Source organism: Sinocyclocheilus anshuiensis, unplaced genomic scaffold (assembly GCF_001515605.1).
Source record: "Sinocyclocheilus anshuiensis isolate Anshui unplaced genomic scaffold, SAMN03320099.WGS_v1.1 scaffold63, whole genome shotgun sequence".
Lineage (NCBI taxonomy): Eukaryota > Metazoa > Chordata > Actinopteri > Cypriniformes > Cyprinidae > Sinocyclocheilus > Sinocyclocheilus anshuiensis.
In genome coordinates this window covers 2,022,745-2,042,821 of record NW_015552625.1, presented here as the reverse complement: position 1 = coordinate 2,042,821, position 20,077 = coordinate 2,022,745, and the positions used below count along the sequence as shown (strand labels likewise).

At 39.8% G+C, this 20,077-nt stretch overlaps 1 protein-coding gene across 2 annotated transcripts in view; it reads right to left on the bottom strand.

The window, feature by feature from the left end:
* The window catches only part of LOC107666467 (isoaspartyl peptidase/L-asparaginase), a 14,765-nt gene extending 2,352 nt beyond the window's left edge, over positions 1-12,413 (bottom strand). The window contains exons 1-6 of one of the 2 annotated variants that reach the window (XM_016457794.1): positions 12,323-12,413; positions 10,431-10,636; positions 9,484-9,626; positions 5,969-6,126; positions 1,367-1,485; positions 1,048-1,158 (exon numbers count right to left, since the gene is read on the bottom strand). In XM_016457794.1, coding sequence (XP_016313280.1) covers positions 1,048-1,158; positions 1,367-1,485; positions 5,969-6,126; positions 9,484-9,626; positions 10,431-10,617 — 718 coding nt within the window. In that variant the 5' untranslated portion in view covers positions 10,618-10,636; positions 12,323-12,413. Of the gene's footprint in view, positions 1-1,047; positions 1,159-1,366; positions 1,486-5,968; positions 6,127-9,483; positions 9,627-10,430; positions 10,637-11,776; positions 11,849-12,322 lie in introns of those variants that run through there. The other variant, XM_016457796.1, reaches the window with a different exon arrangement.
* Positions 12,414-20,077: the final 7,664 nt, after the last annotated feature.

Below are 20,077 nucleotides of genomic sequence, written 5' to 3'. Positions count from 1 at the left end.
GGAGATTTACAGAACCGGCTTTACTGATAAGATGCGCGTTAAATATCGCATGCGATTAATCGTGCAGCCCTAGTAAGTATTATAATTGGCATCAGCATGACATGTTTCACTCTGTTTTACACCTGTTTTCATTTGAATTTTTATCATTCTTATATAAGTATAATGCATGCAGCTTTTATGACCTCTGTCTTGATATGGAGATATTTATACTGTAAATTAATTTATCACACTTCAGGACCAATTCAAATATGATTAAATAGTGAAATAGTGAAGATAAGGACCTAAAATATACATGTTCTCTTATACATTAATAGTAATGTTAATCTAAAAATCTATAGAAAACAGTCATTTTATGCATCATCTAACTAAATGAACAAATACATACTGTTCTGGGGTCTGTGTGATTTTGATATATATATATATTTTTTATTATTTTAAAGAAGTTTTGTTCACCAAGGCTGCAATTATTTAATTAACAAGAACGTAAAAAAATATTGTGAAATATTACAATTTAAAATAACTATTTTCTTTTCCAATATATTTTAAAATGTAATTTATTCCTGTGGTGGCAAAACTGCATTTTCAGCAGTCATTACTCCAGTCTTCAGTGTCACATGATCCTTTAGAAATCATTCTAATATGCTAATCTGCTGCTCAAGAAACATTTCGTATTATTATCAATGTTAAAAACAGTTGTGCTACTTAATATTTTTGTGGAAACCATGACACATTTGGATTCATTTATGAATAGACGATTAAAAACATTTATTTGAAACTGATTTTTTTTTTTTTGTAACAGTATGTCTTTGCCATCACTTTTATTCAATGTAATGCATCCTTGCTGTATGAAAGTATTCATTTGGTTTAAAAAACTCTTCCAAACTTTTGAAAGGTAGTTTTGAAAGGTACCTTTTAAAAATAAATAAATAAATCCATTAAAAAACAAAAATTAATTAAGCAAATATGGACACTTTTGTTCCCCTTAAATGTAAACGAGTGTGCATGCACACTCACACACTCATCAGGATTAGTGTAAAAGTCTCATACCTTGCTCCATCTGAAAGAGGATTAATCTGGCTAAGGTGACTTTGAGAATAGACTCTCCGTGACCAGTACAGGAGACCGCGCCACTTCTATTGTCTGCATATCCACCAGATCCTTATCGCACAGGAAAAGACAGCAGCACAGGCAGAGTGGATGAGACGTTAATGTGTGTTACCTCGGGAGAAAACACTCTGACAATTGAGTATTGATCAGAGCTGACACCTTCAAACCGAAATGGCTCATTCAACCGAGGCACTGCTTCAGAATTAATGTTGATATGACACTGAGATTATCTCTGTCCTCTATCTCTGATCCGACTCACCTATAATAGGAGAATCTCCGACTCTTCCCACCATTTTGTTTCTGATTCCTCCGGTGGATGTAGCACACGCCACATTACCCAAAGAGTCCAGAGCCACTGCTCCGACCGTATCATGGCCCCTGTAATTATGGAAAAAAAAGTTCTATAACCTTGAATAATAAAGATTAGCGCTGAGATTTTTTTTTTCCCTCAGATCTCTAATTTTATGGTCTCAGACATGGTATTTTCAAAAGGTGCTTCGAAGAGGCAGCATTATTATTCATCACACTCAGAAATGTGCTTCTAGCTTAGTTCCTCTTCATCAGACAGACTTTTGCCCCGGAATTCAACTTAATACGCTGCAGTCATAATCTACTGGATAAAAGCCTCAAACTCCCTTCCAAATATAGCCTCTGTGCAATTACTTTTGTTTCCTATGTGATTCTCAGTCTAAAAAAATGCATGTTGCACTGTTCTGGTGATGTTTGAAAGGGATGGTGCTAATGACAACCTCACAGATGCTTTTAAGAGTGCCAGCACACCCGAAATTGACTCATCTTCATCTGCCTTTCAACAAAGCAAGAGAGCGAGAATAATTGCCCTTCGCCACTCTGAATCACAGCCGCTAGTCTAGCAAAGTACACTCAGAGAGATTGCAGGGAAAGTGTTGTATCAGTTGTGATATTTCTGTAGACACACATGAAAAAGTATGGATTGTTCTTCAAAAAAACAAAAAAAAAACGAATCACAATTCTTATGATGCGCACATCAGTCTTCCCTGCCAGTTCACTTGAAAGGAAATAGAATAGAGAGCAGAATGTGGGATGAACAGAGACCATAGTATTTCACAGGCTTCGTATCCCATGAAACTCTGATTAAGGCAGCAGTGCTGTGGAAAACAAGCATGTGTTATGAGTTTGAAGCGGCACGGAGGACTATGGTTCAAGGTGAAATTAAAGAAAACAGCCTCCATGTCATTCTCCCAGAAATGGGAGAGCAAACGTGGTCCTCGTGGAGAATATTTGTCTGAAGCAGCTGGCGAAGAATCACTTGTCAGGTTCTAGATTTGAGGCATCAATCATTTTTGGCAGGCGCTTGATTGCTCTTTTAAATCACCGGCGATGCCTGGATCTTGCTCATCGGTTTAGGTGAAAACAGCTTTTAAAAGCAGCTTGACGGTGGACTGTATTTCACACTTCAAAGTGATCACAGAGTTTTGCAGTAAATCTTCACACATCCATAAACAGCCTAATGAAGTGTGCAGATATTGGAATAGAAGTTTAGAGTTCTCATTAAGAAGAACAGGTGGTTGTCTTAACTTTTTGTTGTAAATGTATTTTCTACATACTAATCGCAAAAACTAAATGACAGTATGCATTTAAAGCAGATGTATATGGAAGCTTGTTTCTACCTGAAAGTAAAAAATAAAAATGGTAATTGTGAGATGAAGTTTAAAATGCGAAAAAAGTCACACACTGTGAGACAGTCACGCTGTTAAGATATAGTCACAATGTGATTTGAAAAGTCATATTGTGAGTTATAAAACCACAGTTCAAATATCCAAGAAGTCATATTGCAAAACATAAAATCACATTGTGAAATAAAAATTCACATTGTGAAATGGCAAACAAAGTTGCAATTGAGCAAATTAAAGTCACATAGCATGAAATATATAAAGTTACAGTTAATTTTTTTTTAAATTCTGAGATAGAAAAGGGCTTCCATTTACTGTATTAGTGTCAGTTTTTCAATATTAAAAATCGTTTTCCTATTCTATCTTAATATTCATAGACAGCAGCAAGTAAGCCATTTGTAGGCTGATTCATTTTTCAGGCCTATTCATTTTTTCCCATGGGATTTAAAAAAAGGCTTTGTTAAAGAGTTAGAAACCATGGACTAGCTATGAGGTGAATCAAAACATTATGAACTTTGATGTGAAAGGTACAAGACTGCGTACTTAGCTTTGATGAAGAAAAGAACTACAATCCCATGAAGCATTGCAAATGACAAAATAAAAATGATGGATAAAGATAACTCTATGTTGATTGTGTATATAGAAGCAAGTTTTACATTTATTGCAAAACATGCTTATACATACAAATATATAAGTATTTAAAAGTGTAGGGAGTCTGCCTCTATTATGTAATTCTCAGTGCTTTATGGAAGTGGGTGTCAGACTCTGGGCCAGGTTTTGTGTGTGTCTTTGCTCCCTATGTGCTCCGTCATCCAGTTTCTCTGTCTCGTGTTTTGAATTCATTGTTCCCAGGTGTTTCCAATGTTAATTGTCATTAGTTCCAGGTGTCCCTTGTCTTCCCCTCATCAGTTCCTGTATATTTAAAGTGTGTTCTAGTTCTTGTCCTTTGTCAGTCGTTAAACGTCATCCTGTCCTCCTGATGTGTCGAGTCCTGTGATCCCCAGCCTTTGTTTAATAAACCCTTTTGAGTTAATTTACTCCGTGTCTCCTCGCTCCTTCGTTCCCGTGTTCCTCGTGTGTGAACCGTGACAGAACGACTGACCAAAACAGTAAGCGGCGCTCCTTCACCCGTGTTTTGTTTTCGTTTTTTTAACAGTCTTTTGGTTTTCCTTTTCTCCCGTTTGTCTCCGCGGTACGAAGACCACCGTTCTGTTAAGCGTGCCGGCCGCGCCGTTGTCATGCCCGCCAGCCGGGGCTTTCTCCAGCCCGCTGACCCCTCCTCCTAGAGGTCTCCAGAGCGCCCCCCCCCCCCTCCCCATTGGATGTTGTGTGGCGTGAGGACACGCCTTCCGGGAGGGGGGAGTATTGTCAGACTCTGGGCCAGGTTTTGTGTGTGTCTTTGCTCCCTATGTGCTCCGTCATCCAGTTTCTCTGTCTCGTGTTTTGAATTCATTGTTCCCAGGTGTTTCCAATGTTAATTGTCATTAGTTCCAGGTGTCCCTTGTCTTCCCCTCATCAGTTCCTGTATATTTAAAGTGTGTTCTAGTTCTTGTCCTTTGTCAGTCGTTAAACGTCATCCTGTTCTCCTGATGTGTGGAGTCCTGTGATCCCCAGCCTTTGTTTAATAAACCCTTTTGAGTTACTTTACTCCGTGTCTCCTCGCTCCTTCGTTCCCGTGTTCCTCGTGTGTGAACCGTGACAATGGGCAGGTGTTAAAGAATTCTTTTAGGGCATTTTGACAGTTTTAATTATCTATTGGTGGTGTACATTTCTTTGCGGAATCATGGGTAATGCAGTTTTTACCAGGAATTCCATCATTGAACACAATTATTTAAAAATAAATAATTTTAAATATTGCAGAATGATGGCTTCAATAAAAGCATTTCTGTCAGGACCACTATCATCAAATATGATTGACAATTAACATACAGTGTGGACTGGCAGTATGGTTCTGTTCTGGGCAAAACCTCAGAGCCTAGCATTGATAAGAGCAGGGAGAGCAGCAATAATCCCCGATATCATTAATGTTCTTAATGACAATTTAATGTAACAACATAATTCGGGATAAAAGGATCGGACTCAACTAGGAATGTTGAATGTCAAGTCCTGACTGTGGATGAAAGGAGGAGCTGGGGATGGAGGAGGGTAATAAGCTCCTGAGCTGCTGAATAATACTGAATGAACCTTATATAAGGAAGCAATATAGGCATCAAATTTCTATAGGTAGACATGGATTAGTTAAGAGTCAGCTGATGCGAGCTTGACTGACGTGACCTGCCAGAACTAACGCTATGTGATGTATATAATTGATTAACAACCTCGTAGCACACATTAAGTCTAGGATAGGCAAGTTTTCATTGAAATGTAAAAAGTGAATGGAATTTTCATTTTTTGAACTCTACCATTGCTCTCTATTCTATTTTTTTCATACATACTTTTTCAAACTGTATTTTGATCCTGAATAGTGGTATCCATATTTATTACATGACTGAGATTTATCCAATACTAAAATCTGTTTTGATCAATATGCTGTGAATGGGAGGTACTGGCACATCGGTGACTGTTGTATTATAAAAGCGTGGTCAGACCAGAAGGGCAGAGGTAGGCCATGTAATCACCTAAATAAAGGTGGAGGGTAATTGAGTTCTAGGGCCTGTGTGTTAAAAAGCCCAGTGATGGTAGTACAGGGCGAGCAGAGGGAGGCTATCAATAATGAAACCACAGCGGGGCGGGATGAAAGGCAGTAGCTCAGCCAACTGTCACTTAGCACCTCCACAGCACTATTTTTACAGACTCCCTCAGGGGCTGAGGTTACACCCTGCCATGGCCCTGACTCCACTACTACTCAACACTCAGCCTGGGGAAGTGGAGGTGGCAGGTAAGGCTGCTTTGCTGGAGCCCACACAGCTCTAACTGCACTGCCTAAGTCCTCAGGGAATGACCTGAGTTCTGTGCAGGCCAGCACGTCAATATGCTGCCATTCTCAGCCCATTGCCTCAATGCCAAGAAGAGCCACTTTTAAAACTCTAGATGTTCATCCTTTAGTTTTTTTCATGATAGTTGAAAGAGAAATTATTCAAGCAACACCAAATGCTTTCCCTGCAAGCACACAAAACATATCTTTCCAAAGATGCTGTTGACAATTTACTTCAACAGTACAGTCGTCAAAATCAGTGTCTGAAATGAAATATGTCAAGAAAATTACCCACCATTGTGTGTTGAAGAATTTTTCGACTCCGACAGGATAGCTACTGCTTTGTTCCCAGTCTTTACGTTCCAGCTCAGTCACCAAATCATCAGCTACTGGAATACCAATGCGCTCCGCAAACATGCTCGCTCCTCTATCTGTCAACATGACATGATCTGTCTGAGTAAAAACCACAAAAAAGGGTTTAAAGAGATGATTAGTAGTCTAAATGTTTACTCTATCCAGTCTGGCATCACGTGTCACCGTTTCCGGGTCCAAACGCTCCTTCAGATCACAAAAGCAAACAAGAAACGGTGCTAGTATTCACTAATGGTGTGCTACCACTACAGAAAAATCATGATCTTAACTTTCATGTTGAAATCTCAGTTGAACAGACAGTGATTTATTTTTTTCATCAGTTGTTAAAATATTGGTGTCTTGGACGCCGTGAGCCAGTAGTGTACATCATGAGTTTCTAAAAGTTTGTTCTCATAAACAGCTGTTGAGACAGTATTCTCACTTGAAACAGAGTAGACAGCTTGAACCCGGAAACAGTATTTGATATGTCACGACTTAGCAAGCAGATTACATACTAGCTTGTTTCAAGCTATGGTTTCCCTTTAAAATGTCATGTTTTAAGTATGACATGTTTGTTACTGAACAGAACCTGAAAGTCTTGTCATGTAATGTCAACCACAAACCTTACTCATAAATGAAAAATTCAGTTGACTACAGTATAATTGAGTGTAAAAATCCATTTGATATTCCAGAGGGAACCCAAGGCGAATTACCTTCAGGGTTGGTCTACAAAACATCTTTATAGCAAATGTACTGCAGTGCCTTTATGCAGATGATACAAATTGAGATGGGCCCTTAGGCCTTGTTTGACAGGTTTACAGCCTTAAATTGTTAAATGTCTTACATGGTTAGTTCTTTGTTCTGACTAAATCAGTAGTAGTCTATCTGTTGCATTCTGATTCCCTTGGATGTGCTGTGTTATATCTTCCATATAAACACTCCAACAAAAAGACAGTTTATAGCATAAAACAACTACACCGCATCTTATGTATATCCTTTCACTTTATTTTCATATTTACTGTCCACATCTCCATGTGGAGCTGCTATTATTTATTGAGACAATACATGCTGTCTACAATTTTATTTCTCTGTGTGACTTTCTGTACAACAACTCAATGGATTAAACCATAACTCTGGTTTAGGAAACTTTTAAATATTAACGTGGTTATTAATGTCATATTTCTTTGTCAAATACTGTGCATTTTAGATCGCAAAGCAAGAGCATGAGGTCAGTGAAGCTGGATCGCAGCATTGATCAAGACTTGATGAATTTTTAATACTGGCTATTAAATAGTTCTACCAATCCACTGTAAGGCCAAGGTCTTTTGGGGCAGTCAAGACAGGTGCTGCAACTAATCAATTATCATGTATTCTTTAGGTTTTGTTTCCTCCATGTCCAACGCCTCGCAAGATTAACTTTGGTGAAAGGGAAAATGTTAATGTCTTTGACATATATTATATATCTACTACTGCATTCATATAACAGCAGCTGAGAGATTATGACCAAGGCTATGTAAATATTAATAATTATTTTTCTGTGTGTGGTTATTTTTTAAGCCTGATGCTGTTAGTTAATGGTGTAATGGTATACAGAAAATAATTCTACCTCCAGACAAATATCACAGAGGTTACTGTATACAGGCGTCGTTGTAGAAAAAGGTACGTTGCTAAAGGCCTATTCACACCCAGAATGATATACTATAACATTAACTTTAACTATTAAGTTTTAATAATCCAAACCACAGCTATAACGATAATGAGAAGAACAACATCGTTGGAGTCACTTTCTGAATGGTTTGTTTCCAGTTGAAGAAAGATAAAAACATTGACAGCCAACCAGAATCCACCCAATTTAAAGAGGTTGAGCATTTAAAGCAGCAGATTACATAACTATAGTTGTTTAAAAACAACGTTATAGGCTGATGTTGTGGATGCTAGTAATCACTATATAGTTATCGGTCTTGGTGTCAATGGGCCTTAGTACAACTAAATGTGAACTGCCCTTAAAATAACAGATAAAGGTATCTTGAGCAGGTCTCTTTTATGTAGGCTGTTTGCTGTTAAAATATGCTTGTTGATGTGGTCAGGATTGAATGTGCAGGATTTGATTTTATGTTGTTGTTGTAATGTGATATTGTAAGACTGAATGACTCTTTCGATCTTGCCATGATGAACTGATGCTACTGTGTTGCAGATTCACAAATTTTTGTTTCATTATTTTACTTTTTTTAATTTTGCTGAAAAGCCTTTAATATATTGTTTAAATGCAGGTTTTGTTGTGATAACTAACTTAGGCTGCGTTTACACGCGACCTGTATCCGGATGTTGTCCACATACACATTGAAAAGACAAGTGTAAACGCGCTTCTGATCGGAATGTTATCCAATCAGCGTGTCCTGGTCCAGAGGTAGTCCAGGACGTATTGTGATCGGATCTCTGTGTAACGTTAACACGATTCAACCATCATGTCTTCATTCGCAGGTCGACATCACGCAAAACACCGCCCCCTCTGTCCCGAACTGTCAGAAGAACAAAGCGCTAGTGAGACTTTTGATTTGTAAAATGTCCCACGACTGAAAATAGTTTTCAAAAGAAAACCCACCACTTCAGGTCGACTTTGCACCGCAGACTTATTTAAATATTGCGCGGGAAATACAGATCTGATTGGTTATCCAGATCGAAAAGTCAGCTGATGTTGCCAAGTGTAAACTCGCCGTGTCCTGATTGACTGATGATCCGATCTGCTTGATCAGATCACGGTGATCGAATGTTAACGCCAAGTGTAAACGCAGCTTGTCATTACAAAGAGCACCGATTGAAATCAATCTGAAAATCAGCCAGCATTTATTTCCCTTTGAGCCTGTCATTACAAAGCAGCTGGAAATAAAGACAAGCTAAACCTTTGCAGGCAAGGGAAAATCCTGAATCTAAGGTGTCATATAATTTCACCTTTGAAATCAATACCATGGCTTTTTTGGTCATTTAATCTAAGAATTTAAAAAATGGGTATATCCACCCAATTCTGGGTTTTACAATAAATCTTCAAAGTGATCCACATAGTCCTCCTTGATAAGCACAGGTATCAAGAACTAGGTCTCTCCTCAGTTCCTTATCCAGTGTGAATGTCAGTTTTAGATATAAATCTATACTGGACATATTTTATATTCTATATTTTATAGAGTCACACAAGTCTTTATTGGAAAATGAAATGAAATAAGCCTTTATGATTGAAGAAAGGATGTTGAATTTGGATTTATGTATTGCAGTGTCATATCTAAAATAGACAGAATTTTGTCGGAAATTCAATTTCTGTATCACATCCCCTATATTAAAAAAATCCCCTTCAGTTATATATTTGCTTAGCGAGAAATGGCTTGAATTAAACGGGGTACATATTCACCGAAGAGAACTCTATTCCCAAAAAAATAATTCTGAAGCTATTTGAGAAGAAAAGTATACCTTTTCCATTACAGCACGAGCAAGACTAACAGGGTTAGCGATGTTTCTCACAGAGGCCACAGCTCCAGTGGCAAGTGTTTCCCCATCCATGATGATACTGTCCAGCTCCACCTCTCCATCAATATTCAGCACTGCACCATGACCTACGCAAGAAAGATTCCAATTCTGAAAGTCCACGTGTACAAAGATGTCACATTTCATATGACACTTCCCATAAAAAGTGATAGACAGACAGACAGACCTTCAATGTTAGGGTTGTACCAATCCATAAATATAATTTTAGAAAAACTAATTAAAACTAAAATAATTTGGCTGTAACAAATTAGAGTATTTTTTTAAAGTTAGAATTAGAGATTTTTTTTTCAGTGTATATAGAAGGACGGACAGACAGACATATAGGTTCTGGAGTAATACACTCACACAGATATCTCATTCTTATCTCTGTCGTGACACCCTGACATACTCCAGACTGTTATCCACTCTGATGCCTACCTCTTAAAACTCCAAACAGGATTGCATTAGTCATCTATTGATCAGTCTGTGCCTCTGGCTTCCCCAGTGTATAAAATGATCCTGATGAGGCACTGAATGTGTAGCTCTGATATGAGGAGGATTAGCCATTTCACTTATGGTGGCAGTTAGCCATCACAAATGAGATTGGCACCGACAGGCCGGGTGTGTTAATGAAGTGTCTTGTTTTACCCTGCTTTCCTCCTTGTAATCTGATAATTATTTGCGAACCTCTCACCTTACTTTCAAGATGGTCATTAACAAAGTGTCATGGGTGTGAGCTGAAATACTGTCCCACTCAGAGCTTAGATGAACTACTGAATCTGCACTTCCTCTGCTTTAAATCTTTAATAGCAAAAGTCAAGATCAAAGAGCAAAAATGTATATTAAAATATTAAAAATAAATAATATCAGTATATACTGTATATGTATTATACCTGCATCAAAAGTTGGGTCATCTTCCAAAGACCTCACAGCTTTTTCTACAGCGTCAATTGCACTCCCACCATTCTTAAGAACAGCATCGCCTGCCCACGCAGCATTCTTGACTCCAGCCACGGATCCTTTGGCTAACATGTCCGGGATGGCCCACGCTCCACCATGCACCACAATCACAGTCTTCATCCTCAGTCTTCCTCTAGCCCTGAGGAAACAAATGTGCGTGTGCTGTCAGGAGAGAAGATATTACTGAGAGCTAGCACATTTTAATATATTGCCCTTGGACTGTACTGAACTGTGTAATTTATTCAGATGAACACTGACAGAGTGGGTAAATGCAACTTTCACAGCTCATCTCAATGAGAAGGGTGTCTGGGGTTGTTTACAGGAAGCAGGTTTTCAGGCTCCTGTCATGTTTACTCAAGCTCCATTAAAGTGAGGGCTTGAGAGATGAAAGGAGCAATTCCATTTGGTTTACCTGAAACAACTTTCATATGTTTTGCTAACCAGAAGCATGCCATGACTAAATGAAGACCACTACAAAAATGTACCATGGTAACCAGGGTCTTGACCAATATGCTGTTGTTTTTATAGTTTCTACAATAAAGCTGTCACAACCATAAATGTTATTAAAAAGAAAGTAAACATGCACAAAGATTCTGAATGCTTTGCTACTTCTACAGTTTGAAGGAAATTCAATTTTCACTTCACAGTTATAGCAGCAGCAGACTAGAGTTACTTTTTTAATGATTAGATTACTTAATATTCACATAATTGTGGCAAATTATTCAAAATTCATTGATTCTCCTTTTTTATCTTTTAAAGTTATGCTTTCTAATAGGCTACTGCTTAGACTGTGTTCAGAAAACAGACAAACCACTAGAAACCCGCTAGAAATGACAATATTTTACAGTGTTCTTTGCCATTTTAGTCACTTACAAGATATTTATGTGATATTTATCGTCATGGTAAATAGGCCTACACGAGCTTATGTGCGCCAATGACCATATCTTGACTCGAGCCCGACTAGAAAGTTTTACTTTTTGTACTTAAACATAACATATACACATTTGCCTGATATAACACTATATAGATATTTGCCAGATGAAAAAGCCTATGCAGCGGCATATTTTAGTTCTATTAAAATTAGCTGGACTGTAAAGCGAAACAGAAACTGAGAGTGGCGCTGTATTGATCAACAAATTAAAAAGAAAATAAGAATATGACATTGAGAAAATACTTGTGGACTTTGGTAAACGATAAGGACATTTGTAACTGTGCTCCAGTCATATGGAAACTGGACTGTCAGCGTATTGTCAATGGTCTAGAAACGGCACGTGCTTACCGTACAATGTCTTGCAAAGGCAAAGCGCTGGGTTGATAAAACAAATTAAATTAGGTCTCTCACACTATGATCTTTCCTGTGACAGACGGGTTTTTCCTCAACTTTGTGAAAAATAATAAAAAAATGATCCAGAGTCACTTTTTCAGTTTAACTGTATAAGCAGTTGCTGTGGTTCGCCTTTGTAGGGCAGTAGCCCTATTAGCTAAACGCACTAGTTATATCTTACTTTAGTTTAACTTTACACAAAGGGTCCATTCAATTCATTGATTAGTGCGACCGTGAATCAGTCAAATCTAGCACTTTAACTTGACCAAACAAAACAGAACAAACGTCAGTGTTCTATTGCCATACCATTACTTTAAAGTTCAACAATTATTGTCTTTAAAACATTATAAAAAAAAACTTACAACGAAGAGTTAAACCGGTTAAACCGTTACATAATAACAATAGACCGGAACTAACCAGTGTTAATTCATATGCATGACCAGTCTCTTTTTTTCCCTAATTACTACGAACACTTAAATATTAAATTAAATGTGTACTCACTGTTTTCTGGATTAAGCAAAATCTTAACTGGCTGCAAGTCCTTTGCAGTATCTGTTCTTAGGAGGACCAAGTAGATTTTTAACCTAGAACGTTATCTGCCTGTCTTTTATTGTGTTGTTGTGTTGCATAATATTCTGGACAAAAGCCAAGTCTGGTCTGGGACTTCTAATGAAGGGCTGATGTAAAATATTGACCTACTATATATTGCTAATTCACAAATTTATTTTGCACATTGTTGTAGACTCAAGCAGGGCAGAAGTGTGAAAAGTTGGAAGGAACATTTCAAAGTTGTTAACATATTGCAAGTAGGCATGAAACCCAGATCTTACATATTTTAGAAATAACCAGTGATTAAAACAATGAGTTACAGGACTTTGGTAATATTCAAACCGTTGATGTTAAGAAAATGCAGTGGAGTTGAACGAAGTCTGGTAAGGAAAAATAACATTATTACTGTATATATTTTCTGTCCTGGGATCTAGTCCATCAGGAAACATTCCATTTTGGTGTGATATTCAAGTGAAGTCAACTTTATATATATACAATATGCTTTATACAGTAGAGATGTTTCAAATCAGCTTCAGAGAATCAAACAGGAAAGTAACAGAATCAATGATGCAAACTTTAAAAATGAGGTTGATCCAAAATTCTGCTAATCAGTTGTAGCAAGACAATAGTGTTATTATTCAGCTCCAGTCAGTTCAATGTTGGTTCAGTTCAGTTTAATAACTGTAAAGTTCATTCATTATGAAACAAGTTCAGTTCAGTGGTAATAAGCTCTACTGAAGACAGTAGTGTCATTATTCAGCTTGAGTCAGTTCAGTGTTTATTAATTTCAGGAACTCGAGCTGCATCAGAAAACGCTTTGGGAATGCCTCCAGCATGACCATGGCTCTGAATCACATATGAAATCAGTCCAATACGTGGGCGAGACGTCATGGGCGGGTGACGTTGCGACCAGGAAGCTATAAAAGCAGGTGCGGTGGAACCGGCGTCAGCTTTTTTCCATTCAGCAAGCGCTCTGTGTGTGTGTCAGTCGCTATCTGTTTGTGAGTCTTATTTAGTGTTTGTCCACTTATAAGCTACATTATGTCAAGCTTCAGCAAAAAGAAGCATTTGGGCGAGAGCAGACAGCATTCAGGCTGTGTGTTCCTCCCTGCCCGCACTATATTTCGGGTGGGGACACACACAGTTTGTGTGTTGTCTGCTTGGGAGCGAAGCACGCAGAGTCAGCTCTCGAGGGAGCGGCTGTGCTCGTGGGGTTCGCATATGGATCCGGTGGAGGGAATGTAGACGGGCGAGTCCCTATCTTCTTCCTCACCCACCAGATCCAGCGCCCGCTCTCGGGGTTCGGAAGCCCACACTGTGGTTCTGTGGTTCTCGACGCTCAGCCTGTCTTCCTCCGAGGAAGTTGATATGGAGGGTGCCAGTTGCACAAGCATCAGTTACACAAGCATATTATGCCTAATATTATAATGAGCAGCTTTACTGTGGAGCGGAGCTCGCGCAGTCAGCTCTCGGGAAAAAGAGAGGGGGCTGATTGTGCTTTACCCGCTGTTAAGCGCTCCGCTCTCGATATTGTTTGTGTGAACGAGCGGCTCGCGCATTACATAATTTTCGGTTTGAAATGAATCTTATCACACCAGACCGTGTTTACTTGTCTGGTTGTTGGCTGCATTTTATTCTGAGGAATTAAAATGAAGTATTTCATTTTATAAGTTAGATATACAGGAGCTCTTGGAAATAATTAAATAAATAAAATTTCTCGAGTGAGAGCACGCGTTTACCTCTCTTCCGCCGAGGAGGTTGAGGTGGTCAACAGGGGCTGCTGGGCGGGAGCAGTCGTTTTCAATAGGAGACTTCAGCTTAGAGAGTCCTGATGCCATGCCTCAGGACTTCGGAGGGCAGGCCCCTCTGGGGAAGAGTGGTGTACACCTCATTTTACGGTTCCCGTCTCTCCTCAGTGCCCTCAGGAGATCGTTCTGCCAACCCTGCCACCTACGGTGCTTCAGGGCGCAGCGGTCTCCGGCGAGCACTTCTCTCAGTCACCGCCCGGAAACGTAGCAGTACTAAGAGGCTCGCTACCTCTTCGGAGGTTTCTAGAGCAGCTAGTTCGCCGTCCCCTGCCGGTTCGCCGCTTCAGGGCAACGATCTAGCCGTGCTGATTACACCAGAGATCAGTCTCGAGAGACTGATTCCCTTAGTAGACCTTTTTGGCAGCATGGAAACTTCTGCCAAATGTGTCTCAATGGGTCCTGCACACTGTAGAATGAGGCTACCGAATCAGTTCGGTTCTTCTCCGCCTTGTTTGAATGGGGTCATTCCCACTCTGGTGGGCCCCGAGCAGGCTCTGGAAATGGAACAAAAAGTTTAACCTCTCTTGAGGAAGGAGGCCATCGAGGTGGTCCCTTCTCTCGACAGACAGTCTGGGTTCTACAGCCGGTACTTCATCGTTCCATCGGTCACTCACTGTCAGCAGTTCCAGAAACTGCTGGGTCTGATGGCAGCTGCGTCCAACGGGAGACCTTTTGGCCTGCTGTACATGAGACCCCTGCAGTGGTGGCTCAAGACCAAGGGGTTCTCCTTGAGAGGAAACCCAGTGTGCTTTCTCCAGTACAGAGAACCACTTATCTGGGTGTGGTGTGGGTTTAGACCACGATGCAGGCACATCTGTCTCCTGCTTGGTTGATCCTCACTGCAGTCGCGAGAGTGAGAGAAGTCCGGTCACTCACTGTCAGCCGTTCCAGAAACTGCTGGGTCTGATGGCAACTGCGTCCAACGGGAGACCTTTTGGCCTGCTGTACATGAGACCACTACAGTGGTGGCTCAAGACCAAGGGGAAACCCGCTTCGCATGCTCAAGGTCACGCGGCGAAGCCTACGTGCCTTAGACATGTGGAGTAACCTTGGTTCTTGTCTCAGGGCCCGGTGCTGGGAGCTCCTTGTCGCCGCGTAATGCTAGCGACAGACGTGTCCCTCACCGGTTGGGGAGCGGCCATGAGTGGCCGCTCGGCCTGTGGTCTGTGGAGCGGTCGTAATCTCACGTGGCACATCTACTGCCTGGAGATGCTGACTGTGTTTCTAGCATTGAAACACTTTCTACCAGACCTAAGTGATCGCCATGTGTTGGTGCGCACCGAGAACACAGCAGTGGTCTCTTACATCAACCACTGCCTACGTGCCTTGGACATGTGGAGGAAACCTTGGTTCTTGTCTCAGGGCCCGGTGCTGGGAGCTCCTTGTCGCCGCCGCGCCACGACGGACGCGTCCCTCACCGGTTGAGGAGCGGTCATGAGTGGCTGCTCAGCCTGCGGTCTGTGGAGCGGCCGCCATCTCACATGGCACTTCAACTGCCTGGAGATGCTGGCCATGTTTCTAGCATTGAAACACTTTTTCCCAGACCTAAGAGGTCGCCATATGTTGGTGCACCGACGACACAGCGGCGGTCTCTTAAATCAACCACCAGGGAGGTCTGCGACTCCCTCTAGTTACACGTTTCCTCCACGGTGCTCTGAGGCCTCTGGCCAGAGAAGCTTATGCTAAGCGGTGGATCAGGATGCTTTTTCATAGCCTCGAGTCCTCTGATCTCCCCTCTCCTTTACGGGTCAAGGCTCACTCCTTCTGAAGTTGGCCTTCGGAACGCTGCGGGATGTCCCCGCCCACTTTGTCAGGTGCCTACCTGCATTCTGCGCCACTCCTGGCTCCTTTCTCTAGCCTTAGCTGTGCTCTTCCACACTAAGCAGGGATTTGTAAGTCTGGCCGCGTGGGCATACTCGTTCCCAAAGTTTTCTGAGAGCGTTTTCTGATGCAGCTCGAGTTCCTGAAGGGGAACGTCTCCAGGATACGAATGTAACCATGGTTCCCCAAGGGAACGAGATGCTGCATCTCAGTGCCATACTTCCGGCATCCCTGTGAGCGCTTGCTTCATTCCTAGAAGCTGACGCCGGTTCCACCGCACGTGCTTTTATAGCTTCCTGGTCGCAACGTCACCCGCCCATGACGTCTCGCCCATCTATTGGACTGATTTCATATGTGATTCAGAGCATGGTCACGCTGGAGGTGTTCCCAAAGCGTTTTCTGACGCAGCGTCTCGTTCCCTCGGGGAACCATGGTTCCATTCGTAACCTGGAGACGTTCAGTAACATGTTCAATGTTGCATGTTCGATGTCGCAAAATTCATTAATTATAAATGAATTAATTTCAGCTATAAAGCAGCTCTACAGAAGACAATAGAGTCATTATTTAGCTCAATTCAGTTAAAGTTTTGTTCACATCCAATAGTGTCAGTGCCGTCAAATTGATGATATTACTGAATATTAAGCGTCTTTTAGATTCCAACTAAGCACGCCAAAGATAACGCTGGCAGAAATGGAGGGCAACATAAAACATTGGAAGAAGCCAGGCACAGTCAGGGGACCAGTTCTCCTCTCACCTAAATGAACGAGCACGGTGTGATATTGATCAGGATACATCACACTGGCATTAGGTGGAAAGGTATATACTAATGTCACAATGTATGTTGGTAGTTGGACATCATCCTACCATGTCTAGCTAAATATATATGTAGACATTAAGTGTCCAGATTGCTTCAGAGCATCTGCTGATTATCCATTTTACCTTGTATGCATTATTTAGATCTGATAAAATATCTACAGTACAGGTTCATGTTTAGTCATTTTATTGAATAGAGTGAACTGTTTTTAGTATTTAACTAAATATAACTCAATATGCCATTATTCTTTCAACCAATACAAAATATACCATAATTCAGTGATCTGTTGTTCAAGAATCAAAGTTTATGTGTGTATGATAACAAATGTAGGTGACTGAGTTAAACAGATATGTTCATTACAAGCAGTGGCATGAGGAAAACTAAAAGATTATTCTGATTTATGTTTCACGTCTGGAAGTGAATCATCTAGCAATTCACGTCTTTCAGAGTGAGCTTGACAGATTTCTTTAGTGTATGAAAAAATGAAAGAAAATGTGTTTTATAGCCAAAGGGCATGTATTAACCCAATCTCATTGGGTTAATGATGAATTAACGCATCATATTTCTCCTAGTGGGCCTTACATATTGATCTGAGCATCGCTCATGCATTTAAGAAGACAACTGGGAGATCAAACACTTAAGCTATGGATTCTTTATTTAGATGTGGTTTGTGACTAATGAGTAGGGAAATACTAGCTGTTGTTTGTCCCTGAGAATGCTAGCAAGCTCATTTCCTTTCCTGCCACACTGCAAAACTAATGCCAGACACTCCCGATGACTTGCACTATGATGTATGGGGATGCATATACTGTGTGATGCATTGCTCTCCACTTACACATTCATTTGCACCTTAGAACCATTTGTTTCTTAAAATCAATGCCATGTATTTTTGCTAACATTCTGTATGCTGTGCATTTGTGGCAATTAAATGTATTAGATTCCCCCAGCACGAGTGAATGAGAAAAATGGTTGGTTGTACCACTGAAGGGGTAGACTGACTCCATTGGTTTAAACTGCTGTGATTCTTGTAATGTCGCTGCATTGATTATGACCATTCATCATTTTCTCGACCTCTTCGTGCAGTAAATTTCACTTTGATTTTACAATATAGTTCATTCGTAATTTTCCTTGGCCAGTATTTCGTGTAGCACCCAGTATGACACAAACTGTACTTACTCACAAACTGTACTTAGTGTGATGCTGAAGCCTCAAGCCTCAAGTGGAAGATAGTGGATCTAATGTAGTTTGCCTGGAATTCATTCTTTTTATAATGATTCTATATAATTCTATTATAAGTTATTACTATTATTATTTATTATTATGTATTCATCTCACCAGTTATTTATACTAAACACATTTGCTTATCAGTTTGTCATAACATATTGTTATTGCAACATCTAATATTATTATTATTAAATGTTTTTCATTCCATTTCTAAATATACTAATGAAACTAGATACTTGTTTTACATTTACATTGTACGTTTACATTTTAAAGCTTATAAACTACCATTCTGATTAAGTTTGTAACAGTATACATCTGTGACTATTTTAAATAGATGCTGTTCTTCTTTTGAATCCTGAAATTCTGAAAAATGTATCATGTGTTTTCACAAAAAAATTTTCAACATTGATAATGTTTCTTGAGCAGCAAATCAGCACTGAATGATTTCTGAATGATCATGTGACACTGAAGACTTGGCTAATAATAAATTACATTTTAAAATATATCAAAATAGAAAACAGTTATTGGTTAATTAAATGGTAATATTTCACAGTATTACTGTTCTACTGTGTTTTTGATCAAATACATTTTCCATGACAGATGATTAGGTCTCTTTGAAAACACAAATTGTTTTATACACAGCAAACCCTCAGTTGTTTGAGTACTATTTTTATTTTTCTCAGTAGTGGTCCTCAAAAGACAAGACACGTCCAGCACTGTTTACAAGTAGCCCGAGGAGCAATAAATTGAGTTAATCTTAATTGATCACGGAACGCTCCCTCAGTAGAATAGGCAAACTGTAATAACTGCTGATATATGGCTGCCCTGTGGGTCAAAAAAGCTATTTCAATTAGTAATGTAAGGTCTTTTATATGCACTTTTTTTTGCCCAGAGGCTCTTATTAAACTTTCTTTTACAAGGGAGCTCACAGTGGAAATTATTGTTGATGACAAAGGGTTTGGGCTTGTCAGGGTACAGCAGACTCACTATTTAACCCTGCGTGGACTCTTTTGGCCAGGGGCAGTGGCAGCCATTATCTGCTCTGGTCTTCACCATTATAAGCCTAATTTAGATACACTGTCCTAACATTGCCTTAACACATTTTGCCTTAATGCTGACCTTTATGAATCATAATATTTTAATGAACAGTAACGAACAGCTGTGTGCCCACCACTCGCACATTCTACTGCTCAGTACAGGCCTATTTTATATAAGTACGTTAAAATGTTAAGGTGTCCATTATTAGTTATTCATTAGTTTCACATCAATTATCATTAGTTATTTGTAGTTACTAGAATGTTAATATTGTGTTGCCGATTTGTTCTTGTGTTATTTGATTATTCATAGATGATGTAAGAACAGTATTCTAAATTTTGACCAAAAATGTACTTAACTTGTTTGTAACTAAATTGTTACTAAATAATATATTTAGATTATTGATCTTCTGTCATTAGATTGTCATGATATCTATCATGATACCTGATATCTAACATAAAAATAGGAGTATATGAATGTGTTTGACTGCATTATCTTCCATTAAGGTTATTTAACGTCTCCTGACCTCAGTCTGTGATTTTCATTGGCAACACAATTTTGGACAACAGAATGTACTACAGACTAAGACAGTCGGTACCAGCCCAAGCTGTTTATAGCATCATCTCAATAGCTCTCTCACCTGTCAGGGTAGAATGGATTGCTTTGTGTGAAACAGAGAGCTTGTAAAAATAAATAAATACATCAATCTCAAGCGAAGAAGCAGGAGGTTGATGTGACACAAGGGCCTGAGATGCCATGTGAACCCTTAGTCCTCAAATTGAGCAAAACTTAATATCCCATTACCCCATTTCCTCCCCTCTCCTGATTTCTCTCTCAGTAGTGCTGGTTAATAATTCACACTGTGGGCTATTGCATTTCCACAATCGGAGACTCTGCTAAAATACCAAAGCTATTGTCCCTGAGCTGATTACATTCGCTCAAAATTGTTTGATACATGCCAAAAAAAGTGCTTCATTAAAGTGCAGCTCAGGACTTTGAAAATGT